At 37.3% G+C, this 25760-nt stretch overlaps 1 protein-coding gene and 1 pseudogene across 1 annotated transcript; both read right to left on the bottom strand.

The window, feature by feature from the left end:
- Window positions 1–1188: 1188 nt before the first annotated feature.
- LOC140227318 (uncharacterized) lies at window positions 1189–22152 on the bottom strand. Its single transcript, XM_072307735.1, is given in 9 exon segments — window positions 1189–2931; window positions 3504–3646; window positions 5362–5421; window positions 6049–6264; window positions 15295–15510; window positions 15821–16026; window positions 16644–16857; window positions 17317–17601; window positions 22086–22152. Coding segments are annotated over 9 exon segments (3150 nt in total).
- An 851-nt stretch (window positions 22153–23003) lies between these two features.
- Window positions 23004–24752, bottom strand: LOC140227314 (uncharacterized; annotated as a pseudogene).
- Between the last annotated feature and the right edge of the window lie 1008 nt (window positions 24753–25760).

Here is a 25760-nt window from a genome sequence, read left to right as displayed (position 1 = left end):
TGTTAATTTGATCAATAAAAACTCAATGAAAAAAAAAAAAAAAAAGCAATTCATGCAGCAGTGACATGTAAATTACCACTTCCTGCATGGCTGTTTTCAACTGCTCTTCTTGAAGACTATTCCATGTTTTGCAAAGTCTGTGTCTGGAGAGGTCATTGCAGAGTTGTGCTAACTGTGAACTGACTTATTTTTTTAGAATGGTATCATGTAAAGTAAGAATAAAACCCATATATAATAGAGAGAGAGAGAGAGAGAGAGAGAGCGAGAGAGTAAGAAGTACAACAGTTAATAAAATACCTGAAAGTAAAATGGACTAAAAATAAGATAGAGAAACAACAAAAATAAAAGAGTTGGTAGTAGATGAAAGAGGAGTAACAAATCATAGAATGATAAAGGTAAGGGGGTCAAAGCGTGGGAGAAAATGGCCAGAAACTCTGAATATATATTTCTGAAAATGATATTAGCAAATTATTCATTAGCACAGAGTTCATGCCATTACATGCCATTAAATAATGCAATTCAAAATACAGCTTCTTACTGCTTTCAAAATTCTGTGTAATGCAACATTGGGCAATGCATTGTATGAGTGGCGCATCTTTCCTTTCAAATTCAATCTTCTTATACTTGTACATGCATTTACATAATATTATCCTGATTAAAAAAATATTCAGTGTATGAGTGGCGCATCTTTCCTTTCAAATTCAATCTTCTTATACTTGTACATGCATTAACATAATAATTATTATCCTGATTAAAAAAATATTCAGTGACAAACGTTTACCTGTTCATGGGTGCATTAATGTCGGTTCGTGACACCTCTTCACATTCAAAATCATTGGCAAAGAAGTACACAGGCCTACAGACAGAAATGAAACTTTCCTCTATACTGATTATGAGAAACTCTCGAAGAGTTCTTTGCCACAAAAGTTATCTCTGATGATATCACTGATTTTCAGGTCCACCACAAGAGGGTCATGATGTTCATATCTGCCAACATTCGTGAACTAAGTGTGATCCTGTATTTCTTGATTTGTCACGGATTTGTCGGGAGTTCATCCGTACATGTCTGCTTGTTTCGAAAATAACATGGCCATGCGCTTCTACCGTTAGTGTTTCCCCTGGTTAGTTTGATAGCTGAATGCAGATTGTAATGGATCATTCAGACAAGTCGCAAAGGGGTAGCGTTCTTCATTTTCTACGGATATTCGCGTACCCAGGATAATCCTCCTTTGCTTGCTTCCCTGCGGATTGGTTGGGAGTTGCGTCCTCTGTATATGCTTCTAGAACAAGAGAGCCATTTTCATCCAACTCTGGCATTTCTTTTGGTTTGCTAAGGTAGACTAATGCAGAACGTAATGGATCATTCAGAGGAGTCGCAAGAGGGTCGTGTTTTGAATTTCTCCGGATATTCTCATACTTGGGATGATCCTGTGTTTCTTGGTTTGCTGTTGAATGGTCGGAAATAGTTTTGTCGGGATTTGCTTGAAGAAAAAGATAGGCATCTCCATCTATCAACTCGGGCATTTCTCTTGGTTTGTCAGGGTGAATTGATGTAGAATACAATGGATCATTCAGAGGAGTCGCAAGAGGGTCGCGTTTTTTATTTGTAGGGATATTCTCATACTCGGAATGATCCTGCAATTCTTGGTTGACTGCTGATTGGTCGGGAATCGTTTTGTCGGGATTTGCCTCAAGAAGAAGATAGGCATTTTCATCCAATTCGGGCATCTCTCTTGGTATTTCAGGGTGAAGAGATGTAGAATATAATGTATCATGCAGAGGAGTCGCAAAACGGACGCGTTTTCCATCTCTCCGAATATTCGCATACGAGGGATGATCCTGCGTTTCTGGGTTGGCTGTTGATTTGTCTGGAGTAGTTTTGTCGGGATTTGTTTCAAGAACAAGATAGCCATTTTCATCGAACTGGGGCATTTCTCTTGGTTTGTCAGGGTGAGGGGATGTAGAATATAATGAATCATTCAGAGGAGTCGCAAGACGGACACGTTTATCATTCCTTCGAATATTTGCATACTCTGCATTATCCTGCGTTTCATGGTCGAGAGTAGTTTTGTTTGGATTTTCTTCAGGAACAAGATAGCCATTTTCATCCAACTCGGGTATTTCTATTGGTTTGTCAGGGTGAATTGATGCAGAATAAAATTGATCATTCAGAGGAGTAGCAAGATGGTCGGGTTTTTCATTTCTTAGAATATTCGCATACTCGGGATTATCCTGCGTTTCTTGGTCGAGAGTAGATTTTTTTGGATTTGCTTCAGGAACAAGATAGCCATTTTCATCCAACTCGGGTATATCTATTGGTTTGCCTGAGTACATTGATGTAGAACATAAAGGATCATTCAGGTCTTTCGCAAGAGGGTCGCGTTTTTCATATCTACGGATATTCGCGAAATCATGGTAATCTTGTGGTTCCTGGATTGCTGTGGACTGGTAAGAAGCAGTTTCATCGGACTTTGTCTCCACAATGGGACAGCCAGCTTTATCTACCTCGGACATTTCTCTTCGTCTCCTTTGTCCGCGTTTTTCATTACTAACGATATTCATGTAGTCGGGGTGATCCGTTTCTAGGATGCGCGCGGACTGGTCGGACGTTAAGGACCTTCTATTTCTTTTGCCATCAGCGTCTGTCTCTTCACGACTTGCCTGAGGTTGACACGTCTTGACTTTAGTCACGTCGACATTGGGAAGCAGGTAATCATCTGCATCTAATTCATTTTTATCTACACCGTTATTTGTAGACCGAGGAAACTTAACGTCCACCTCATATTTCTTTGTCATGGTACCTGGCATGCTCACGTACAGCTCTTTTTCCCGGTCATCCTTTATCCTGACATCCTGGTGAGACAGCGAACTACAGCTCAAAGAAATTGAAGTACCTTTCTTGCTGCTCACTTTTCCCACAGTATAGTGATACTGATGAAGAAATGAATAAGAAAATGATACAATTTGCATGTAGAAGACTCTCCATAAAACTTCTGCTGGCATCATTTTCCTTAGAAACGAGCTACACACTGCCCTACTCTTAAAACTAGATCGGCTTAAATAACAAAACTGTTTTAACAAGTTGCATGTCGCAACATTGAGTAATCCTTTACGCACTTGAAGCATTCTCTATTCCCTTAATGGAATTTGCAATGAGGTTTAAGAAAGAAAAAAAACTCACTAGGTTTATAAAAAAAAAACATGAAACAAGAACAACAATATATGAATATAATATTCATACACACAATTTGAATATTTATATATGTGTGTATATATATATATATATACACACACACGCATATATATATATATATATATATATAAAGAGATGCACACTCAAAATATATGTTTCTGCGCTCATATGTTGCACATAACCTCACATACTTTGTATCATTGTATACACTTTGTCCCGATATCCTTGTTATGTACTTTTGCGTGTATTTCTCGTCGGTGGCTACTTTAATTTTGATTTCAATTTCAATTTAAATGGAGGTATTTCTTACTGGAATATTTGTGCTACGTTTCTTGATACACTTTCGAAGAATACCAGTACCAATCAGTACGAGAAGAAGAAGTCCCAAGACAATTGAGCCCGTAATAGTTGCTCTTCGCATGTACCATTCTCTCCTCATGGATCCACCCCATTCTGCAATATAGATGACATATTTTGTTATAAACGACTTGACTTTATGTGCCAATATATGCCGTTTTCCAACACAGGAAAAAGACTCTTAGAATACACAATCACGCACAAAATATAGACATTTTGTAGAAGAGTCATGAACATACATCCTTGTGTGATACCGGACGTTCGAATTATTATGCTCACTAACTTGACCCCCTATGAGCACAGTTGATGGCCGAAAGAAAACTGTAGATGTAAGATAATGATGCATATGATTTCCTTTTAAAAACTTGATGTAGTACCAAAGTTTCACACACTCTAAGGCTAATGGAAAATGTTAAGGCATTTTTTCTGATGTCCGCAGTTTAAAGGACGTTGTGTTTTTATATCCCATTCTGAATGTAAATATGCATGATTTTTTTTTCAGCTAGCTGTCTATCACTCAGTATCTTCAAAATTCAGAGAAGAAAACATCGTGCACATTTTGTTCTTCTTTTTTCTCTGAGACTAGGAGAAGCTCCCATTATCGTTAATTTGTTCATGATTGATGCGTTACACCGATATAAGTCCCGTTGCCATATTCAAAAAAGAAATCCATTCCAAAACTGTATAATTTCGCAAGAAAGAGAAAAAAAAACCCTCTAGAACTGTGAAAAATTATACAAATCGGATCAGAGATAAGGAAGTTATGAAATTTGTAAATTTGTAAATTTTGAGGAAACACTTCTTGAAGAGTCGTTATGAATATTCAAATAAGGAAGTTGATGATCCATGCTCTCACATTTCTTATTTATTTCATAAACAGAAATAACAAATATCTCATGTTTCAGCTTTATGATATGAAACTTCCCTTAACTCTTTATGTGCCACGTTCGCACCTCCGACTCAGTCGACGGCGTGCCAACTTCGCATATTCTGCTCAACAAACAAAGCCGCCAAGACCGATCGATAAACCGCTAATTACTGCTAATCCTGCGGCACAATGAAAGCGTTTCTCATGCTTTTGTTCCTCTCATATACTGCTTGCATTCTATGTGGTGATCGACTATCAAGCGACGTTCCCAACTAGATTTGCTCGTACATTCTAAGTTTCTCTCACGGTTTAATGTGCAAAAGTCATGCCTTTACAGTAATGTAGCAACTGGTCATTCAAAATAAAAATTGAAAATAGAGTCGTCATACAATATCGAAACAAAGCTTGGCATTCCTCTTTAACTTTGCCTACTATTATGCTCATCTTAACAGAAATTTGTAGAAGTTATACAAATTGGAAAAACATAATTCTTTCTCAAAGCATGACTACCTTCGTGTCTCAGAATAACGTGGCACTCAGGGGGTTTCCACCATGGCACATAAAGAGTTAAAGCCACCGGAAATATAAAAAAAAAGTAATTAAATGTTAACTTTGATATATTTTGGCATGGGGATATGCTTTAACTCGTATCACCTTTTAATAGCAATATTGCCGAATTTCATATAAAAACGTAGGATTATATAAAAAATTGTGAAGGCATGTCATCATCGACTCGCTCTTTTGTATATTCATAAGGACTCGTCAAGAAATATTATCCAAAGAAATGTGAAATTTCAAAATGTCAAATCTTCCGTTTTTCTATATTTTTTTCCTCCTTCTCTCAGAGTTTATTTATTTTTTGACTGGATTCCCCCCCCCCTTTAAAGCATGTTAAAGGAAAAGCAATGAGTAGTAAAAACATGCAATCTGCCTGTCTACTCACCTGCAGATGATGTTACAGTTTTTCGTATTCGCGTGATTCCCTGTGTAGGCTGGCTTGCACCTATTGATTGCAAGCAAACAGCAGGGTCTTAGGTCAGGAAGAAATAGCTTCATATATTTCACCCCCCCCCCCCCCATATTGCGTGTTTATTGGCAAAGCAATGTGCACACTCATTCTAACATAATGCACTCACTGTTCCAGAAGTCCAATTAGAACCAAATGTTTCATCTAAAATTCGGTGGTAAAAATCATATTCGGTGCCACAGCTATAGTCATCAGCAAGTTATGCAAATGCGATTTAAGTGAAAATACCAAAAACGATATCATTCGAATGTTGTTTACAGAAACAGAAGAATTCCAACTAAAGCTGGAAATCCTTGAAACCGCAGCCACTTATAGTGCAATTCTACCGGAAAAAAAAAAAGGATGAATCGAAATAATGAATTGCATTAGATGAAATCAAGCTTATGAAATGATAAATGTGTCAGCGTGATTGGTCTTTCTGTGATAGCCGACTTCACGACAGGGCCCGTCCTTACTTTTTTAGGCTGGGAATGTATTCCTGCTCACTTCAAAATTTAAAGGATGCAAAAAGACAAAAAAGTGTGTGGAATTACATACAGAAAAAAATTCCATTCGATTGTTGACTAGTATTAGATAGAACAGAGACAAGGATCGAGCATTTACCTTCAACTGCTATACAAGATGGGGTTGACGCGTTCCAGACTAGTGTGTGTGTCGATCGACTACCGCCTGGTGAAGTCACACAGAGCAATGTAGCACTACCGTTGAGGACATAACCTTCGTCACAATCCAGTGTTACAGTGGATCCAAGCAGCGTGGTGTTAATACCCCATGTTCCGTGCGATATATTACCAGGATGACCACAGTTCGATACGTTGCCTAGACGGAGGGAATAACGAACTAGACTTGGAATTTGTCAACACTGACAAATTAGGTGATTCGATCTGTTCGTAAATCAACGATTTGAGTCTCCTGATCCCAATAGGCATGACCATACCGGTTTCATCTGTGTTTAGTGGACATTGGCCGTGTGATGTTTGGATTCTCATTTAGAAAAGGGAGTCAGACCTGCCATCTATGGTACACAATTCCGTATACACTAACGAAGATACAGAATGAAGTATATTTGAACTTTGACCCACTTTGCACAGACAAGATGGCATCTGAGCAAAAAGTGGTTATTTTGTGAAATGATCCTTGTAACATGGTCTTTACGTGTGCAAAATATGGGAAAGATAGGACATGTATTCATTAAGATACAGGATGATACATTTATGACCTTTGACCCTAATTTACCTACCCAAGATGACGTCTGATCAAGTAGTTGTTATCTTATGAAATAATGTACGTGACATGAACTAAACATGTGCAAAATATGGGGGTGATAAGGCCTGTTTGTCTTGAGTTATTGTAAAGAAAGTTGCAGAAAGAAAGAAATATCTCAATACATCGAAGATAAGTTTTAATTTTAACCACGTTTTTTGACGTGATTCCGACATCGTATGAAAAATAGAGGGCACACTTTCGATAGCCCAAAGTCTCAGCTACAACATATTAAAATCTGGGAGAAATTCACCGAAGCATAAGTGACCTAGTGCTCGATAAAGACTATCATGTCAATTTTCACATCTACAAAAATTCCCTCCCATAGAGATAACACGTCATAACGAAGATAAAGAAAGAAGTACATATGACCTTTGACCCCACTTTGCACAGCCAAGATGGCATCTGAGCAAAAAGTGGTTATTTTGTGAAATGATCCTTGTAACATGGTCTTTACGTGTGCAAAATATGGAAAAGATAGGACATGTATTCACCAAGATACAAGCTGATACATTTATGACCTTTGACCCTAATTTACATACCCAAGATTACGTCTGATCAAGTAGTTGTTATTTTATGAAATAATGTACGTGACATGAACTAAACATGTGCAAAATATTGGGCTGATAGGGCTTGTTTTTCTTGAGTTTTTGTAAAGAAAGTTGCAAAAAGAAAGGAATATCTCAATACATCGAAGATAAGCTTTAATTTCAACCAAGTTTTTAGACGTGATCCCGACACCGTATGAAAAAACAAAGGGCACATTAACAATAGCTTAAAATGTCAGCTACAACATATTAAAATCTGGGAGAAATTCACCGAAGCATAAGTGAGCTAGTGCTCGATGAAGATAGTCAAGTCAGTTTTCATTTCCAGAAAAACTGCACTCCCATAGAGATAACACGTAAACTGGTCAAATTTGACAATGTTACTTTTAATCCCTTTTTACGAGGTGATGCCGTCGTCCAATCAAACTGTTGTTATAATATGACTGAAAGACCATTAAAAAAGCTACAACATATTGAAATTTGGATGAAAATCAACAAAAGAATAAGTGAGATACGCTTGAGTGAACTTAAAATTTGATGACGTCATTTTGAAAATTTACTTTTTTAATTTTATTAAGAAATTTGATATCTTTTAATCATTTTTCCAGCATCGCCAACCCATGAATTGACATGTACAACTCATCAGCTTTCAGAATATGTAAAGAAAATGGGGGGTCACCGTCCATCCTGACGAGTAAAATCGGATTAAAAATTGGCAGTTTTTTGGCATTGTTGGACTGTATATCGCCATTGACGCGCGCGCGGAATTTCAACTTTGACGGGTCCGTATGACGTCATATTGAGTCGGATTGACTTGAAACTTGGTAGAAATATTCCTTGATATCTAAAGCATCCGTTAAGTGCGAAAAAACGGGAAATTTCTATTGGGTATGAGCTGTGCGTGCGTATATGTGCGCGCGCGTACGCGTCCGTCCATTTTTTTCAATTTTTCAAAAAATGCTCCAAATGTTCTGAAACGTGTGCAAAAAAAAATTGAGCTCGATTTGAGCATACAAATATTTCAACGCGCGCGTACGCGCACGTTTTAAGAGAAAATGTGAATTGTGTTTATATGAGTAGAATGCGCTTGACCTGAAATATATGTGACGTAAATTTCATTGAAAATTTTCATTCCATTAAAGAGATATGATTGAGAATGTGTTTTCATATAATGACGTCATAGTGACGTCACGGTTGAATAATCACTATGATTTTATTATAAGGATCGTCTTTGGGACATGATACATGTATGGTATAATTTTGACATTGATAGGAAGAGGACTTTCCGAGATTAGCGTTACACAACTTTTGCGGAGAAAGAAGAAGAAAAAGAAGAAGAACAAAGAATCAGTACAGATACAGAAGGTGATCCGAGAGGATACTCGGATCACCTAACGAGAGGATACTCGGATCACCTAACAATGTGGTAAGAAGATGTAGGGAGACAAGGATTCGTATTTTGCTGTACTGCTACATCTTACTGCAAAATGCGTATATCCATAACAGCCGGTAGGGAATAACCGGCGTAGGGATACCATGCAGTACTGTAGGTTGACCCGACTCCGATTTCCGTAACGAATTGTGTAGGTGCCTGTATCTTTTAACTGATCTCAATGCAAGCACACAAAAAGCCGAAGAGTGTCGATTGTTGATTGTCGAACGTTACCAATGACCATGTATATATTAATTGGTGCCAGGCAATTCTATTCAATTCTTGCAGGCCTGCGTTTGTCTTGTTTTTTGTTTTTTTAATTTACCCCGATGGGCAATGAATAAAAAGCAATGGTATTCATTCAGGCCAACCTTCTCTTTATGTGTCAATCATAATCTATATTTACTCAGTGAGTGATGACTTCAATATTGTATTCATAGAACGTCGTATTGTTTAGACAATCATTTCTGAGGCCATTATCCTCCTAAAGCGTTTGCTTATGATGATGGTCTCCTGATTTTTTTTTTTTTTTATATCCAGAGTTGCTTAATTTGTCTTTTGAACGCAGATACAAAAGATCTTATGTTTGCATATATGCATAAAATGATACCTGCTTGTTTTCATTTTGCATCGTGTTAGAAAAATTTTGGATATCTGGATTAATTTTTTATCTGTTTTAACTGTCAGATTGAATTTATACTGTGCTCAATGAGTTTGTTCAAGTGACTTTGTATTACATTTATGCATGAAAAAGACATTCAGATATCAAATCAAATCAAGTAAGCATTAGATTTATTTCTTTTTCGTATTCTAAAAGTAAGACAAAAAAATTCCTACTACAATCTTTTTTGTTATCGATAATCCTAATCCTTATCATGATTGAGCATACTGAGTAAGAAACAAGTGTTACTGTATCTTGTTCCCTTGTTTCTAAGTGCTAACGTCATTAACAAACTCCCACATTCAGAGGATAGTGGTATTTCAATCTGGGAGACACGCAAAATCCTCAAATAAAGTAAACTGTTGTGATATATTAAAATGTTCACCGATATGAAATATCCTCCTTTCGTGCGTGTGCGTCGATATTTCTTTATTTCTCTCTCACTTTGCATGAAAAATGCATCAATAACATATATTTGAATATGTAAAAAATGCCATACTATTATTGGTCGCTTCTCGTTTTATGTACAAAACAAGAAACAACATGATAGCGATATTCAAGTCCCTAGAATTGGCTTCCCCCAAATCTTGGACTCAGCCTTGCCGTACATGGTTCAAACCCATCGACATCAGCGACAGTGGCTTTAAGAAAATGCACTCTGAATTATATACAACTGCTTTGAGATTTCTCGCTTTTCAAACCTTCGTTATTGGAAAGGTATTATTCGAACTAATTTAACTCTTAACGTGCCATGGTCGCCGAACGGCGACCTTAGTCCTGACGTGCCATGGTCGCCGATCGGCGACTAAGAACAGTGAGAAAAGCATTGATCATTTAAGTTCTTGTGGTACCATAATGTGTTACACCAAGCAACTGCCAATGATATGTACTGGTAGCTGATTAGCATAGCCATCGTTTCCACTAAAAATATGAGCCTGCTTACATTGGAAAATTTTGAGTAAATACACAATTTTTTAGCTAGATGTTTTTTTCTCACATCGGGAAAATCCGCAGCGGGCGCACCCTCTGCGAGATGTGTATGGATCAAAAGTCTCATAGGTAAACCACGCGTGTGTATGCTATTGACTCTGCGTGTATTGTCTATGCGGTTCCACTCGCATTGTTCCGCTTGGACGCTGTCCTGCGGGAAGCTGCTTTGATTTTGTCCCTCAAAGAGGGTCAGCTTTCGTTCGTCGGTCAAGTCTTTCATCCTTTTGTTTTGGTGAACGTCACTAATCATCCCCATGCTAGCATAGGAATTGCGCGTGGACAAAAGGCCTGCCGATTTCAATAGAGTACGCCCGCCCGCGGTCCGCGTAGACAAAAGGAGGATTAGCAGGTTCTTCCTTCTCAGGTGGACAAAAGACACTATTCCAGGGCCCGGGACAATTACTTTAGTTTCAAATACAGGATCTGGGACTAAAGGACTCAGATTTGGGAATGAATTACTGAGGCAGAAAGAGAAATTGCCAAGACAAAATAAACTGCTAGTATATTTGGAATCATACAATTCTAGAAGGCAATTTTGTTATCATTTGAAAGAGGAAATGTTGCTCTAAAACTTTCTCACAGAGTCAAGGGAGCGTTCCATTGAAGAAAAAACAAGACTGACTCTTTTTTTCCATACTACACAAAAATTTCTAATAATTTTTTTGATGTATCAAATATTTCTGCAATATTTCAGATTCAGATAGATATTGTGGCAATCTGACTGCATGGCACGAAAGAGCAAACATTTCTTGATATATGTTGTGTAGAACTCAATTCAAAACAGTCAATAGTTTCAGAGATATGGCGGTTTTAAATTTCATTGTCAGTCCAGTCTCGAAACGTTCTGGCGTTAGGTAAAAACCTCTGGCACGTTAGGGGTTTGGGGCCTGGCACATTAAGAGTTAAGGAACTCAGCAAAACAGAATATTATGGATGTTCAGGTTTTAATAATAATAATAATAATTGCATTTATGTGGCGCTTCATACTGACATTTCTAAGCGCACTTTGCTACTCATACAAATAAATTAGAAAACACAATAACATTAACAAAATCAGCGTTAACAGTAACAAAAGAAGAAGAAAGAAAAGAAAAGAAAAGAAAAATACATATGGTACAATGGTACAATAATTGATAACTGTGTGCGCCTCCAGGAGAAAAACAAATTACAACTGATTAAACAGGTGAGTTTTAAGAAGAATTTTAAATGATTCGACAGATGAGGCATTCTGAATATACAGAGGGAGTTTATTCCAAAGAGTGGGAGCAATGGAAGAGAAGGCTCGGTCACCATAACGGGTTTTTGTACGTGGGCCATGAAGTAATTGGAGAGAGGAAGATGAACGGAGGGGTCTGGCAGAAGAGGAGGAGCGGAGAGAGACTAGGTTTTGAAGATATATGGGTGCAAGATTACGTGTGATTTTGTACGTCAGAAGTAGGATCTTAAAAGTAATACGGGAATGGACTGGAAGCCAATGTAGTGAGCGGAGAACAGGAGATATATGGTCATGTCTCCTACTAAGGGAGACTAATCTAGCGGCTGAAGTTTGGATACGTTGGAGAGGGGATATGTGAGAAAGAGGGAGCCGGCAAGGAGGGAGTTGCAGTAGTCCAGATAGGAGGAGACGAAGGCATGGACGAGCCGCTCAGCTGATGATTGATCAAGCAGACGCCTGATCTTCCCTATTTTGAAAATACCCCATGATGCAGACTTACAAATGTTTGTGATATGGTGTTTAAGAGTTAGGTGTTTGTCCAAAGTAAAGCCAAGGTTTCTAACACAGTCAGAGACCTTAATAATCCCATCCCGAGTAGTTAGATCTGGTAGAGGAACTGTGCTCCTAAACTGTGATGAGAAATGGATGAGTTCAGACTTGTCTTCGTTCAGACGGAGTCTGTTGGCAGTGGACCAGGCTTTGATGTCATTGAGACATTCTCTCAGTGAATTAACAGCAGCAATCCTATCGCCAGGTGACATAGTTATGTAAATTTGAGTGTCGTCAGCATACATAGCGTAGTTGACTCCATGATGACAATTGATGATTCTGGTGAGTGGACCTGTATAGAGGAGAAAAAGAAGGGGGCCGGCAACGGATCCTTGCGGAACTCCGCAGCTGATAGGACTAGGACGTGAACAGGTCCCATTGATTATCACCCTCTGAGTGCGATCTTGAAGATATGACTTGATCCATTGGATGGCAGTGCCTGTGATGGAGTAGTCATTACTAAGTCGTTGTAGTAGCAACGTGTGGTCGAGCGTGTCAAACGCAGCCGAATAGTCAAGAAGAAGAAGAGCAGCCTCATTGCCCTTGTCGACAGCAAGAAGGAGATCGTTGAGCACTTTCAACAAGGCAGTTTCTGTTGAGTGGAGGTTGCGGTATGCTGACTGGTTTGTAGGAAGCAGATGATTACTGTCAACATAAGACATTAACTGTGTAGACACAATCCTTTCAAGAAGCTTACTCACAAATGGCAGATTGGCAATTGGTCGGTAATTGCTCAGGACATCGGGATCTAGGTTCGGTTTCTTCAACAGAGGGGAAACAAGAGATGTCTTGAAAGGTATTGGAACTATACCCGATGACAATGATGTGTTAATGATGTTTTTAAGAACCGGAAGCAGCTCATCAAGGCACTCTTTGAGCAGCCAAGTTGGAAGAGGGTCCAGAGTGCAAGATTTTGGTGGAGATAGCATGATGAGACGTCGAAGCTGTTCATCAGTGACCGGATTAAACTCGCTCAGGTTACAGTTCAAAGAGTTCTCAGGAGCCTGGACGGATAACTCCAAATGGTTCACGTCAGATACAAAGGAAGACACAATATCATCGATTTTCTTCATGAAGAATATACTGAACCTGTGCGCCAGTTCTGAATCAGATGAGTGTTCAGGATAAATAGAAGAGTCAGAAGGGGTGGACAGTTTCTTCACGAAGTTGAATAGTCGTTTAGAGTCAGCATTGGCGATCTCTTTTCTCAGGTACTGGGACTTTGCATCGGTAATCAGACTGTAGTACAGCTCACATTCTTGACGGTACAGGTCCATGTCAGTCTGCATGCCGGACTTCAACATGCGACGTTCAGCACGACGCCGACGCCTCCTGGCCTCCCTAATCTCATCAGAGAACCAAGGGGCATTGGGTCTAATTGTCACAGTCACGGTTTTAACAGGGGCATGCTTGTCCAACAGATTACTCAGCATGTCATTATACATTGAAATTGCTTCTCTAGGACAAGATGTACACTGGGAAGTCAACAAAGCCTGTTTAATATCATGGCGGAAAGAGTTGGTGTCAATATTGCGAAGCTTTCTAAAGTAACTTTCCTTCTAGGGTTTGGTGGGCTTTTAAGATTAATGGCGGAAAGAATGGCGGAGTGATCAGATGGCAAAGATGGCAATACAGTGATATGGGAAATAATATCTTCAGATTTCCTACTAAAGACTAAATCAAGTGTGTGGCCTGCTTGGTGAGTGGCACCCTTAACATGTTGATGAAACCCAAAGGCTTCAACGGCATTGAGAAAAGACTGAGCGAAACTATCAGCAGAATCATCTACATGTATATTAAAGTCACCAAGAAGAATGGTTGGATGAGCATCAACAGCAGCGCTCTCGAGGAGAGTTAAAAACTCATCAAGAAAGTCGTTGCTGGTAAAGGTGTGACGAGAGGAATGGGGTGGGCGATACATGCAATAAACCCGAACAGTAGATGAAGAAGTGAGATGAATCGTGAGATCTAGCAGTTCAAAAGACAAAAATTTGTGTGTGTCATTGACAACACAACGCGCAGCAGACCTATACAGGACGCAGATACCACCTCCTCTAGATGTCTTTCTGGGATGATTGATAATATTGAAATTTGGAAGGGATAATTTCAATTCAGCAAGGGTAGGCTCATCCCTCTGGTCACCTGAAAGCCATGACTCAGTGATGACTAACACATCAATATCATTATCTACAATCAGAGTTGACACTGCATCGACTTTATTCGTCAAGGATCTTGCGTTCCATAAACCAAATTGAGACCCACTGGAAGCATCACAAAGGGACTGTGACCTTGGAATCCTCCGCCTGCGGCGTCCCCTGTGAGTACGCCGCTGCTGCGCAATCCCAAGATCACATACCCTTCTCCAAACAGTCAAAGGAAGTAGATGACTGGGCTTCCCATTAAACTGATGGAGGGCATGTACATTATAAGTAATACGATTCGGTTGAAAACTACTGCAATACTCATTAGCATGTTGCATTACATCGACTTCAGTACATGGACCTGGGTTTGTTTGAATGTCACCGGACAGTAGGATGGCCAACTGAAAACATGCACATGTGTTGCTATAGTATGCAACAGGTTTACCACAGTGTCTGACAAGCCTGTGAACAGGAGAAAGTAGACTGTGATTACAGTTACAAGCATCAGTTGGCAGCATGAATACATGGTTCACGTTCAAGAGAGATACAATCAGAGGTATACAAAAGAATAGATTCCAGAGACGCCAGATCTTAATCCCCTCCATTCAGCTGTGAAGGTGATGCTATTGACATACACATGTGAACGGTGTTACAACAAAAGGTGCTATTGAAAGTACAAAGCAAGTACACATACAAGATGCATGAAGCAAGTGTACAACACTGGACTGGACACTGAAAATGGCAATACAGAGTAGGCAACAGTATCAAGATACAAAATTCATCTGCTTAAATATACAGCTAACTTACCAACAAATTGACTGGAAATGGTCTAGCAAGATCCTTGACACAAACAGAATACAATATAAACAACCATACTGCAAAAATGCAGCAAAAACCTGGTAAAAGAGACAATATAATCACAGCCCTAAATGAGTGGGGCTACCTATGGAGGCGCACACCAAAAAAACAAAAAAAAAATTGTATGCGGACAATTGCATCCATGACTAGATCAGCTTCAGAGAGGGAGACCTATCAGATTGAACATTTACCATCAACTTCTTGGCAAGATGGGGTTGATGCATTCCAAACTGGTAGGTATGCCAACGGATTGTCGTTGGATGACGTCACACACAGCAATGTTGCACTACCATTGACGACGTAACCATCATCACAATCCAGTGTTACCATGGATCCGGGCTGTGTGATGTTTGAATCCCATTTTCCGTGTGAAACGATACCAGGGTGACCACATTTCAACCTGTTACCTGAAAAAAGATAGAATGGTTTTAAAAAGACAGTTTAAGTAATGGGGATAGTCAGTAATATGGAAACATGTAAACGATTCTTTATTATGTCATGCTTTCCTACTCAATAAAAGTGTGCATCTATCATTGTCTATAATGGTATTCAGTCATCAGCTGGGCATCCTAATTCTTGGATTGGGACATAATTATAATAGAGTCACCTGTGGGTGGTGGAATACAATGACTTAGAAGTAAAAAAAAAAAAAAAACAAACAAACAGTGGAATAAATTTAAGTTTCATAGTTCAGATAAAAAAAGGAGAAGAAAGTACTCCAGGACATTGATTCTACACTCTGACAGGTTGGAAGGGATGCATTCCACACAGGTAGATTGCTGTCGGCAGAACTTATGCATCGCAAAGTGGCACTGCCATTGATGACGTAACTATCATCGCAAGTGAGAGTTATTGAGGAGCCAAGTGACGTCACGGTAGAGTTCTATTTTCCGTTAGAAATGTTAACAGGGAAATCGCAAAACCTCAGGGAGGCAGATATGAAAGAGGTAAAGGAGGGAGGGAGAGAAAATGATGGTGTTAATCACTGCCATTGCTTGCTCTAACAAAGGAACACTTACACGAAGTATGAAAACATATCATTGGCTTTCAAGGTTTGTTTTCTTCCATGTAGTCTTTGCGTGATAATTATAGATACCCTTTCCAAATTGCGCAAAGAGTGCAAACCCAATACATGCCCCCATGAATTAAATGGAAAAGTAAAGATTTCGTCCCTCATAAAAACTGTTGATTTGACCAATACGTTTCTGACCCCGAGAGTTGTTATAGTCTTCGTCATTTTGTTTTTAAGGAGAGTTTTGTCAGGAGGCATCCCAAGCTTGAGAAAAGGGGACACAGTGATTTCTTGGTGTCGATGTGCCCGTTGGTGAGTTTGTCAAGAATGTTGATATTAACATGCTGACCCTTACCTCTTATGTGCTACATTGCTGAGTTTGCCAAGAATTTTGATAATACATGCTTACCATTACCTATTGTCTCTGAGCTGTGCAAAGTGGTACGTTGTACCTCTTTGAATTCAAAATGAGAGCGCCATGTGATCAGTGAGTGCAATTCAAAAGAAATTAAATATGAGACTGGAAACGTACTGTCCACTTCTTTGCAAGTTGGTACCGACGAGTTCCAATCAGGAAAGTAAGTCGACTGTCCACGTAGTGTCACACACTGCAGTGAGGCGCTGCCATTGATGACGTAACCTTCCTCACAGGTTAGGTTTACAATGGAACCAAACCACGTGACGTTGGAATCCCATTGTCCGTGTAGGACGTCGTAAATTTGGTCGCAAAAGCCATAGGAAACTAAATTGTAGGCAACCAGAAATGAGCAAAAATTGTATGAAGTTATGAGGCACAAACACATGTTTTGAATCACCATTACGCAAGCTATTAATTTAATTGCCATGTCTAGATCCCACGTAGCCACACAAAGTTCTTCATGAATTAGAGTTCAGTGCTAAGGTATGTACTAATTCTAAACAAAGACATGGAAGACGGTATAGAAAGGTGAAGGTAAACGCGGTAAATGTAAATTAATATAAAAAGCTACAGAAATCATGAAGGAATCTAATTTGGAAACAAGACATCTAGTTTAAAATATTACATCCCTAAGATATAAAAAAAAAACACTCTTAAACGCCCCCCCCCCCCTCCCCGAAGAGAAAAAAATAGATTGATGACGGAAAATTATAGCCGTTACGTAAAATTTGAACATATACTCTCAAAATATACATTGTCTACAGTAAAAGCAGTGAAAATTACCGTTAAAAGCATAACACACAGCAGATTTGAATTCCAGTTCAGCTCTATCAGGAAATGTCCACTCATGAAGGTTGGTTTCTGAAGAGGATATGCTGGCAAATGACTTTGATGGGACGCACACGCATGCGCCTTGATGTAGAACAGCTACGTCCGCAAACTGCCTTTGTTCTCGGCAAATGGAAACACATTCCAGGTCGTGCTTGACGGTATGTCTGGAGAAATTCCGACTTAGAATATTGATCTGCGTACTTGATAGTTTCTTGTAACATCCGAGATAACCAGGAACTGAGGGGAGGAAGACCATAATTTTCCCGATAAAGAAATAGAAAATATTCTTCAAAATTAATTCGTGCTTAACTGATTTGTTAGGCATGAATTTGACGAATGTATTGTTTCATATTTTCGAGTTGTTGATTCATAAATTTCAAGGCAAAGGTGCTTGTAAATCTTCGCTGAAAGAAAAAAAAAACATTCGTTTGGGTAGTTTTGGCATAAAAAGTTTGTACGATTCCATAAACGAAGACGTTATGGTTAACGCGCTGCAACGTTGCTGAATAGTAAACATGTAATATTACAAGTTTCATGTTTGCCTTTAAACGCATTAAATCATAGTGTTAATTCGTTCATTAAATCGTTTGAAAAGAAAATGAAAAAAACTAAAGTACATGTTTTATAAAATTTTCAAGACAAGAAAACATTAGTCTGAAAGAGCTCACTTGCGTCTGATACTCAACTTTGTCGCAAGGTCTTGTGAGCTGTCATTAATATTCGAATGATACATTTTATACAAATTATGTTCATAAACTTACATAAAGGTTACATTTCTTGAGACTTCTCTTGAGTTGATATATATTTTATGGCACTCGTATTATCAAGGAAGATTTATAATGGAAGAAAGTATAAAAATGTATAAAATTTGTGCTCTTCTAACCGATGTTTCGTTACAGTGTAAAATCGAATAGTTATAATGTGGTCTTTTTTTTCCAAACTTGTTAGCACTCCATGGACTATTTTACTGTCTGCATGTCAAGATGATACAAACTTAACACATTCAGCCATAATCTCTTTTTTTTTTTTTGTTAACATTTCTCTCATGAATATTTACACAAATAAATGTTGGAATGACTGCTACTTTAAACTGAACTTGTTGAGAGTACCCGATACAGAATAAATATATCTCTCATCTGCATAATATTCAATATTTTTTTCTTTATATAGTCAAACCTAGGGACTTTGTTTTTGAAACTTTTGTACAAACAGTTGTTGCTTAATCAAAATCAAAACCAAAATTTAAAACCAAAAATAATATTTTCCAAACTAGATTTTATCTGTGCTCTAGAACCTTCATTCATCCATGTTTTTCAGTTTCATTCCAGATTGACTTACTAGTTTCACACTCATAAAATAAATGTACAATATCTTCCAGCTGCTTATTTAAAAACAAAATCCTATCTACTATTTTGTACTGAAAATATCTCAACCCAATGGCCATAGTAAAACGAAATATCATAATGTGATATCCCATTTCCATTTTGACAGTTTCAGGGGGACTATCCAAATGTCGTTCCTATTTAGAACATATCAAAGGTAAACATTTATAACGGGGTCCTGATTCCTTCCAATTCAAACTCGCTTCCCTAAGTGTAAACTTAAACTTATTAAACAACATTATATGCAATGTCATAGAGAACTGTAAATGACTTGTTTTCTAACGTAGGGCCTATTCAGTCCCATATGATTATCTAAGGCACTTTGGTCTGTGAATGTTTGTATGTCTGTTTGTTTAAGCATGACTATGTGAGTATGTCATGGATTTGAACACATTACATACGTCCTCTAATTTTTGTAATATGCTTCGAACTTGTAACTGAGAACACATTGTAAACAGAAATGGTGTGGATGAACAATTTGAAGCCTTTCTTGCCAAGTGTCTCTTGTTTTATAACGAGTGTTTTCCATTGCAGAAGTGGGTACACAGATTGAAAAAGAAGGATAAACCATGGTTTAATAGTACACTACGGAAAATGTGTAAAAAGAAATATTTATTGTATCGTAAGTATCTTAAGAATCGTAGTGTTGATAATGAACAGAAATATAAACAATATCGGAATATGGTAAATAAGGAAATACATAAGAGAAAACGTAAATATTATCATTGGGAATTTAACAACGTGCGTGGGAACTTAAAGAAAACATGGTCTATCATAAATGACGTCATGAATAAACAAAGACAGAGTAATTGTATAGATTCATTACAAATCAATGGTCATCTCATTGATGATAAAGAGTCTGTCGCACAACATTTTAATGAATATTTTTGCACTATAGGTAGCAATATTATTTCTGATGTATATGATTCATCTGAATCTATTCATACTTACCTGCACAAACCTGCACAAAGCCAATCCATGGAAAATGGTATATTCCCTCGGAAGCATAAAGTTGCGAAGGTAATTCCAGTTTTTAAAAAGGGGGATAAGCACTAATTACAAAACTATAGACCTATATCGCTGTTGTCAATTTTCACCAAATTGTTTGAAAAACTAGTCTATGCTAGATTGATATCTTTCATTGATAAAAATGATACTTTATATCATCATCACTTTGGATTCCGACATGGTTATTCCACTTTTATGGCGTTACTCAAATCAATGGAAAAAATATCAAATGCATTTGAAAATCATGAGTTTGTGGTTGGAATGTTTTTAGATTTAATAAAGGCATTTGATTGTATAGATCATAGTATACTTATTACTAAATTGGAATATTATGGAATAAGAGAGAGTGCTCTGAATTGGTTTAAGAGTTATTTATCATATCGTTCACAATATACAATTGTAAATGATATAAAATCAGATTTGTGTTATGTAAAAACAGGCGTTCTACAAGGCTCTGTACTGGGTCCCCTCCTTTTCTGTTATTTGTCAATGATCTGCAATTTGTAAGTCCTACTTTGTTGTCTATATTATTTGCAGATGACACAAACTTATTTTTCTCTGGTCGGGATGTTCATGAAGTCAATCATATGGTTAACACAGAAATGAAGAAAGCGTATTCTTGGTTTGCTGCAAATCGCCTGGTATTAAACATAGCAAAATCATGTTATATGATTTTTAAAACAAAGAAAAAGGTAATAGATGAAAATGTTTTACAAATATAAAAAGGTAATGTTAAAATTAAACAAGTGAATAATATTAAATTTCTTGGTGTGATAATTGATGATGGTTTAACATGGAAAGACCATATAAATGATGTTTGTATTAAAATAAGCGGAATTGTAGGTGTTATGAGTTATTTAAAATATGCACTTCCTTCAAAGATTCTTTTAACCGTATATCGCACGTTGATTTCCCACCACTTAACTTATTGTGCAATAGTATGGGGTCACACTTCATTGTACTTATTAAACCGTGTGTTATTATTACAAAAGCGTGCAATTAGAATAGTCTGTGACGTAAGCCCTTTTGAGCACACTGCAACATTATTCAAGAAAATGAAAGTTTTAAAAATTGATCAAATAGTGCAATTACAAGTGGCCATATTTATGTTTTCATATTTTAAAGGCGTTTTACCTGTAACCTTCCATAAGTTATTCGTTCAAAATAGTGCAGTCCATAGTTATAACACAAGATGTGCTAATAACATATGTTTACCTTTTTTTCCAATATCAGTTTTCACAGACTACAATTAGATATATTGGAGCTAAGTCCTGGAACGAACTACCTGTTATTATCAAAGAATGTCCTATATTATCATCTTTTAAACGTAGATATAGAATGTTTTTAATCCAAAGTGCAGCTGGATAATTATTGGGATATTTGCCTTTTTGTTTTGTTTTGCTTTGTATTTTGTGTGTATTTTGTCCTTTTTGCAATTTTGTGTATAATTTCTAATGGTATAGATTCATTCTAAAAATGTATATCTTTGATTGTAATTTGTAGCCTCATTTGTAAGGGAATCGGCCTTGATAAGTCCTATATGGTCTTTTTCTGATTCCCACACATGCTAATTATAGCTGTTTGCATCATTCCTTCTGTTTCTTATGTAAACCTATTGTGCAATATATGTTATATCCGTGTACATGTACTTGTGTTTTTTTATACGTTTTAGCATGTGGAATAAAATTGAATTGAATTGAACTGAATTGAATTTATAGCTTTATACGTAGATCAGCTTGTTTGACAGTGTGCCGTTTCAGACTTCCCGCAGTATTGTATTTGTTATAGTAATCAGAGTTGCAATTGTGACCCTGAATAACAAAACCACCAAAGTCGCCAATTATAAACAAGGACAGATTCCGAAAGAGCAGACTTAAAGCTTGAGAATTGCATGACCCATGGAAATGATTAGGGTAATCATGGAGTATACACACTATGCAAATGTATGTAATGAGAAGAGATGAACAGAAGTTTAGGGTAATATTCAAGTGCTTAATCACATCGAGTGGAGCTCAGTGCGATTTGTGGGACACAAAAGAATGCACGTATATTAAACTCCATTGCAATCAAAGTGAATATATTATCGTACTGGCTGAGTTAGGGAATCATTTTTTACATTCCTAAGTGAGATAATGTGGAGGGTAAATTGCTCTTTCAGAAAATGATAAATGAAAACGACAAAGATCGATTAGTTTCATCTATTTCACCAATACGAGTCCTCATTTAAAATAGGGTCCTGCACCACTTTGTTATTTTTGTGATGTTGTGTCATATCGTTAATATCTACCAAAGACGTAAAGAATCTTAACACTTTTCAACACGTTTCCTTACCTCGGCATTTCAAGTGTACGGCTCTCTGAGATGGACATTCGGTCCTTGTCCAAGAGCAATCCACCATACTTCGCGAATCTGTGAGACGAATTAAAAGAAACATAATTTTTTTTTTTCCTTCACCACAGATCAATCTTTGGATTTGCTTGTCATCTACTCTATTGACAGAAAAAAAAATGAATGTGCTCTGTAATACTCTTATATTGTCAGTGACTGTCAGACTGTTATAAGAGCTAGATGTGTATGCGGATACATTCAAATCTGAGAAGAATTCAAATATTGCTATTAAAGTCATAATGATGATGACAGGAGAGCATTAAACTGTATTTACATCGTAACATTTTAACTTTGTAAAGACTAATAACGTTACTATCACATCTTTTTGGAATTGTATATTTTGTTGATTTAAGAATCCAAAATGTGGTAAGGCATTATGTTTGCTTATAGAAGAAAACATTGTTAATTTTATCAGTCATTTCCCATTTGTTAGGACGTTATTTCATCTAATTAATCTAATTTTACCTAATTAAACTGAATACCTTATTACAAAGCATTCGTGATTAGTGACCACGAAATCATGAAGAAATTTGTTGCAGGACACTTTCCTGTAAAAGATAACTGTAATTATGAACAACAAAGAGTTTCTTGAAAGGTTCAAACTATCCAAATAACTTATGATGATTGCAAGTTTATAGTGATCACATACGTTTTTACACCAATCACTATCCTCTCTATGAATCGCAACCTGAGAAAACCAAACACAGCTAGAGAAAAGTTCACTTACGCTCGGGACAACTTTCAGCCTTCATCCAACTCCGTGCGTTGAAATAAGAGGGCAACTTGGAGCTAGTAATCTTATGATAGGAAGGAAAACCAAGTGCTCCACAGATCGAATCACCAACGTTTTCTGTAAAGTCATCACTGCAAACAAAGCTGTCCGTAGCAGATCCCCAAACTACCAGGCCTTCTAGAGGGGACTGTTCCCCGATGAGTTGCAGAGGAGGCAAGAGATGTGTACCTTAACAAAAGTGTATCACAAAAATAATAACTATAATTATACTCTATGAAAAACATAATTCAAGTTATGTAACGAAGATTTCACTTAGAGAAACTATATTATAGTCTCTCTAAGTGAAACCTTTGTTACATAAAATTAATCCTACTCGATGTTTATTAATCAAATAACTTAATAACTTAATTTACCAATTAAAATTCAATCGTTGTAGCAATTTATTTCGCACTCTGCCGAGTATCAGTGTTTAACTAAGGTTATTTTTGATGGGTGTTTTGCATTTATTATTGTTCAAGATTTTCTATAGAACGTGAACATAAAATGGTAGTTATCAATTAATGGCCATGATTCAATTTAAAATCAAATCATTTAGTGTAGATCATGACGGTACCAGCAATAACAAAATGGCACGTTTATTCATGACAAAAATGACAATGTCATTGTGTATCGCCCATGCCGAATGGAACAGGTTACCTTTTAAACACGTTGCGGTGATGTCAACTCTCACAGGATATGTGTATATGAATATGTCATGTATGAATATAATATATAGTCTAAGTCTCAGCATGTGGCCAAGTGAAAAGATGGGAGGAGATTTGCTGAAATTTTTAAGTTCAATTTCACTCTCTGTGGTAGATATTTCATCCTCTGTAGTAACCGTTATGTACTCGTTGTTGATAGACTGTATCCATACAACCATCCTTTGACCCTCGGGTGCTTGTATTTCCCACCTGTCGGCAATTACTCGTATCACGCTATCTGCCTGGATCGGAAAGATAGTGTAACCCATCGAACAGTCGAGAGTTTCTCCTGAAATCAGTGGCGAATATCAAGGAAATAGATATGAAAACATTATTTTACGTACCTACATGTAAGATATGTAAAATCACAACGATCACATTATCATTCATCATGTTGTCAGGGACGAGTAAAAACAAACAGTATCCGTTTTGACAAGTTATTCTGTATAGGCCTAGAACAAGGCGACATATTGTGTCAAGAGAGGCAACACCTTTGGCGGCATTGTGGTGTAAGGGATACACACATTTTTTTTTTCAAACTATGCCACCCTCTTGTGTGATGCATGTTTTCAGAGCGAGTATCTTACACGTGATCCACTTGTGGGTGTGGGTGATCCACCCCTCAGTGCACCTTTGGGATTCTTCGGGGTAAAGAATGTTTTCATTGTACGTGAACGGATGTAACAACTAGACAAAACAAATTTAAAAAAATTATGTACAGTTCTCCTGACACATATTTAATCTGCGAACTTAATAATCGTTCGTTTGGCATCGGATCATTGGGTGACGTTGTTCTCGCGTTGATGAATTTTCCAATTTGCGCTTGAAATCAGTGTCTTTAATACGAGAGGACAATTGTTATCGAATTGTGCGTATGTCCGCGCTTGGATTGACAAAAATACCATGAAAAAAAGAATTCTATAGCGTACGGTCTTACAGGATATGGGTGAAATTATTATCAATATCAATATTTTTTTTTTCAGGAGAATACTTCAGAGTTCAAAAGTAAACCATCGAAGAAAGTAAGTACTTACTCATCACGTCCGATGAACTTCGCGGAGGCAACGAGAATCCTATCACCATTGTCAGGAATATCCACTTGGCTAAACTGAGAGCCATGACTTTATTCTTCATGTTCCCTATTCAGAGTCAGACTCTGCTAAGCACATAACTTCTGTGATATATTAGCTTGGAATAAACAGCCTGTCTCCTCAAGCAGAATTTTCTTACCCAATATTTGTCTGAACAAGATAGCGTGATTTTAATATCCAGACAACAACTTCTCCCGGTGACTACAACGCAATAATCAGACTGTCACAATCTCTCTCCCGCTCGCTGTCCTGCGCGCGACAGTGCACGTTAAACATATTAAAGTGTCCCTACTCAAGATATGGGTCACTTGACATGGTATAATGACAACTCATTAAAGTGTACTGATATGAAATAACTATAGGCAACTAAACATTGATTAAAAGTAATTTTGTAACTTTATTGCGTAAGTTAACGGGAGGGGTTTTGAAAAGAGGATATCATTTGCAAAAGTGTTGATTACCGTCACTTATAAAAACGTGCGAAATACGAACTTACTTTTTTTGTTTCAGATTATCAGGTCTTAAGGGGATCAATTTTCAGAACGTAGCACAAAATCAAGTTCTTTTCAAGGTCGACTTGAAATTGACGCTATATGATTGTAACAAAATACAAGGCATCCATTATATCAAAATAACAAACGCTCATCACTTTAATAGTCAAAATCAAAAATAAAGTGTAATACTGATCCTTTAAAGAAATGTAAACGATTTTCCATATTAGAGCCTAAAAGTATATGCATTTGTTACTCCATTAACACAGGACCCTTCAATTGCAGCCAATTCTAGAATCTACTTAAAAACAAATGTCTTATGTTTCATTATTATGAAACCACAGTGATAACATTCTTCAAATCACGAACAATGAGTCCCTGGATTGATACTCTTGTCAGCACCATCACCCATCTTAGAATCTTTTCGAGTGCCATTATCATTATAAACCCACCATTGTATTCGTTTTTCACCACTTAAGTTTCACCACTTTGCTAAGTTCTTTTCCTTGTACAAAAAGTACATACTGTAGTGCTTGACCCTTGGAAGATAGAACTTGCGA

This window comes from Diadema setosum, chromosome 4 (assembly GCF_964275005.1).
Source record: "Diadema setosum chromosome 4, eeDiaSeto1, whole genome shotgun sequence".
NCBI lineage: Eukaryota > Metazoa > Echinodermata > Echinoidea > Diadematoida > Diadematidae > Diadema > Diadema setosum.
Note: the sequence above shows the minus strand (reverse complement) of the source record. Positions and strands in the feature narration are given on the sequence as shown.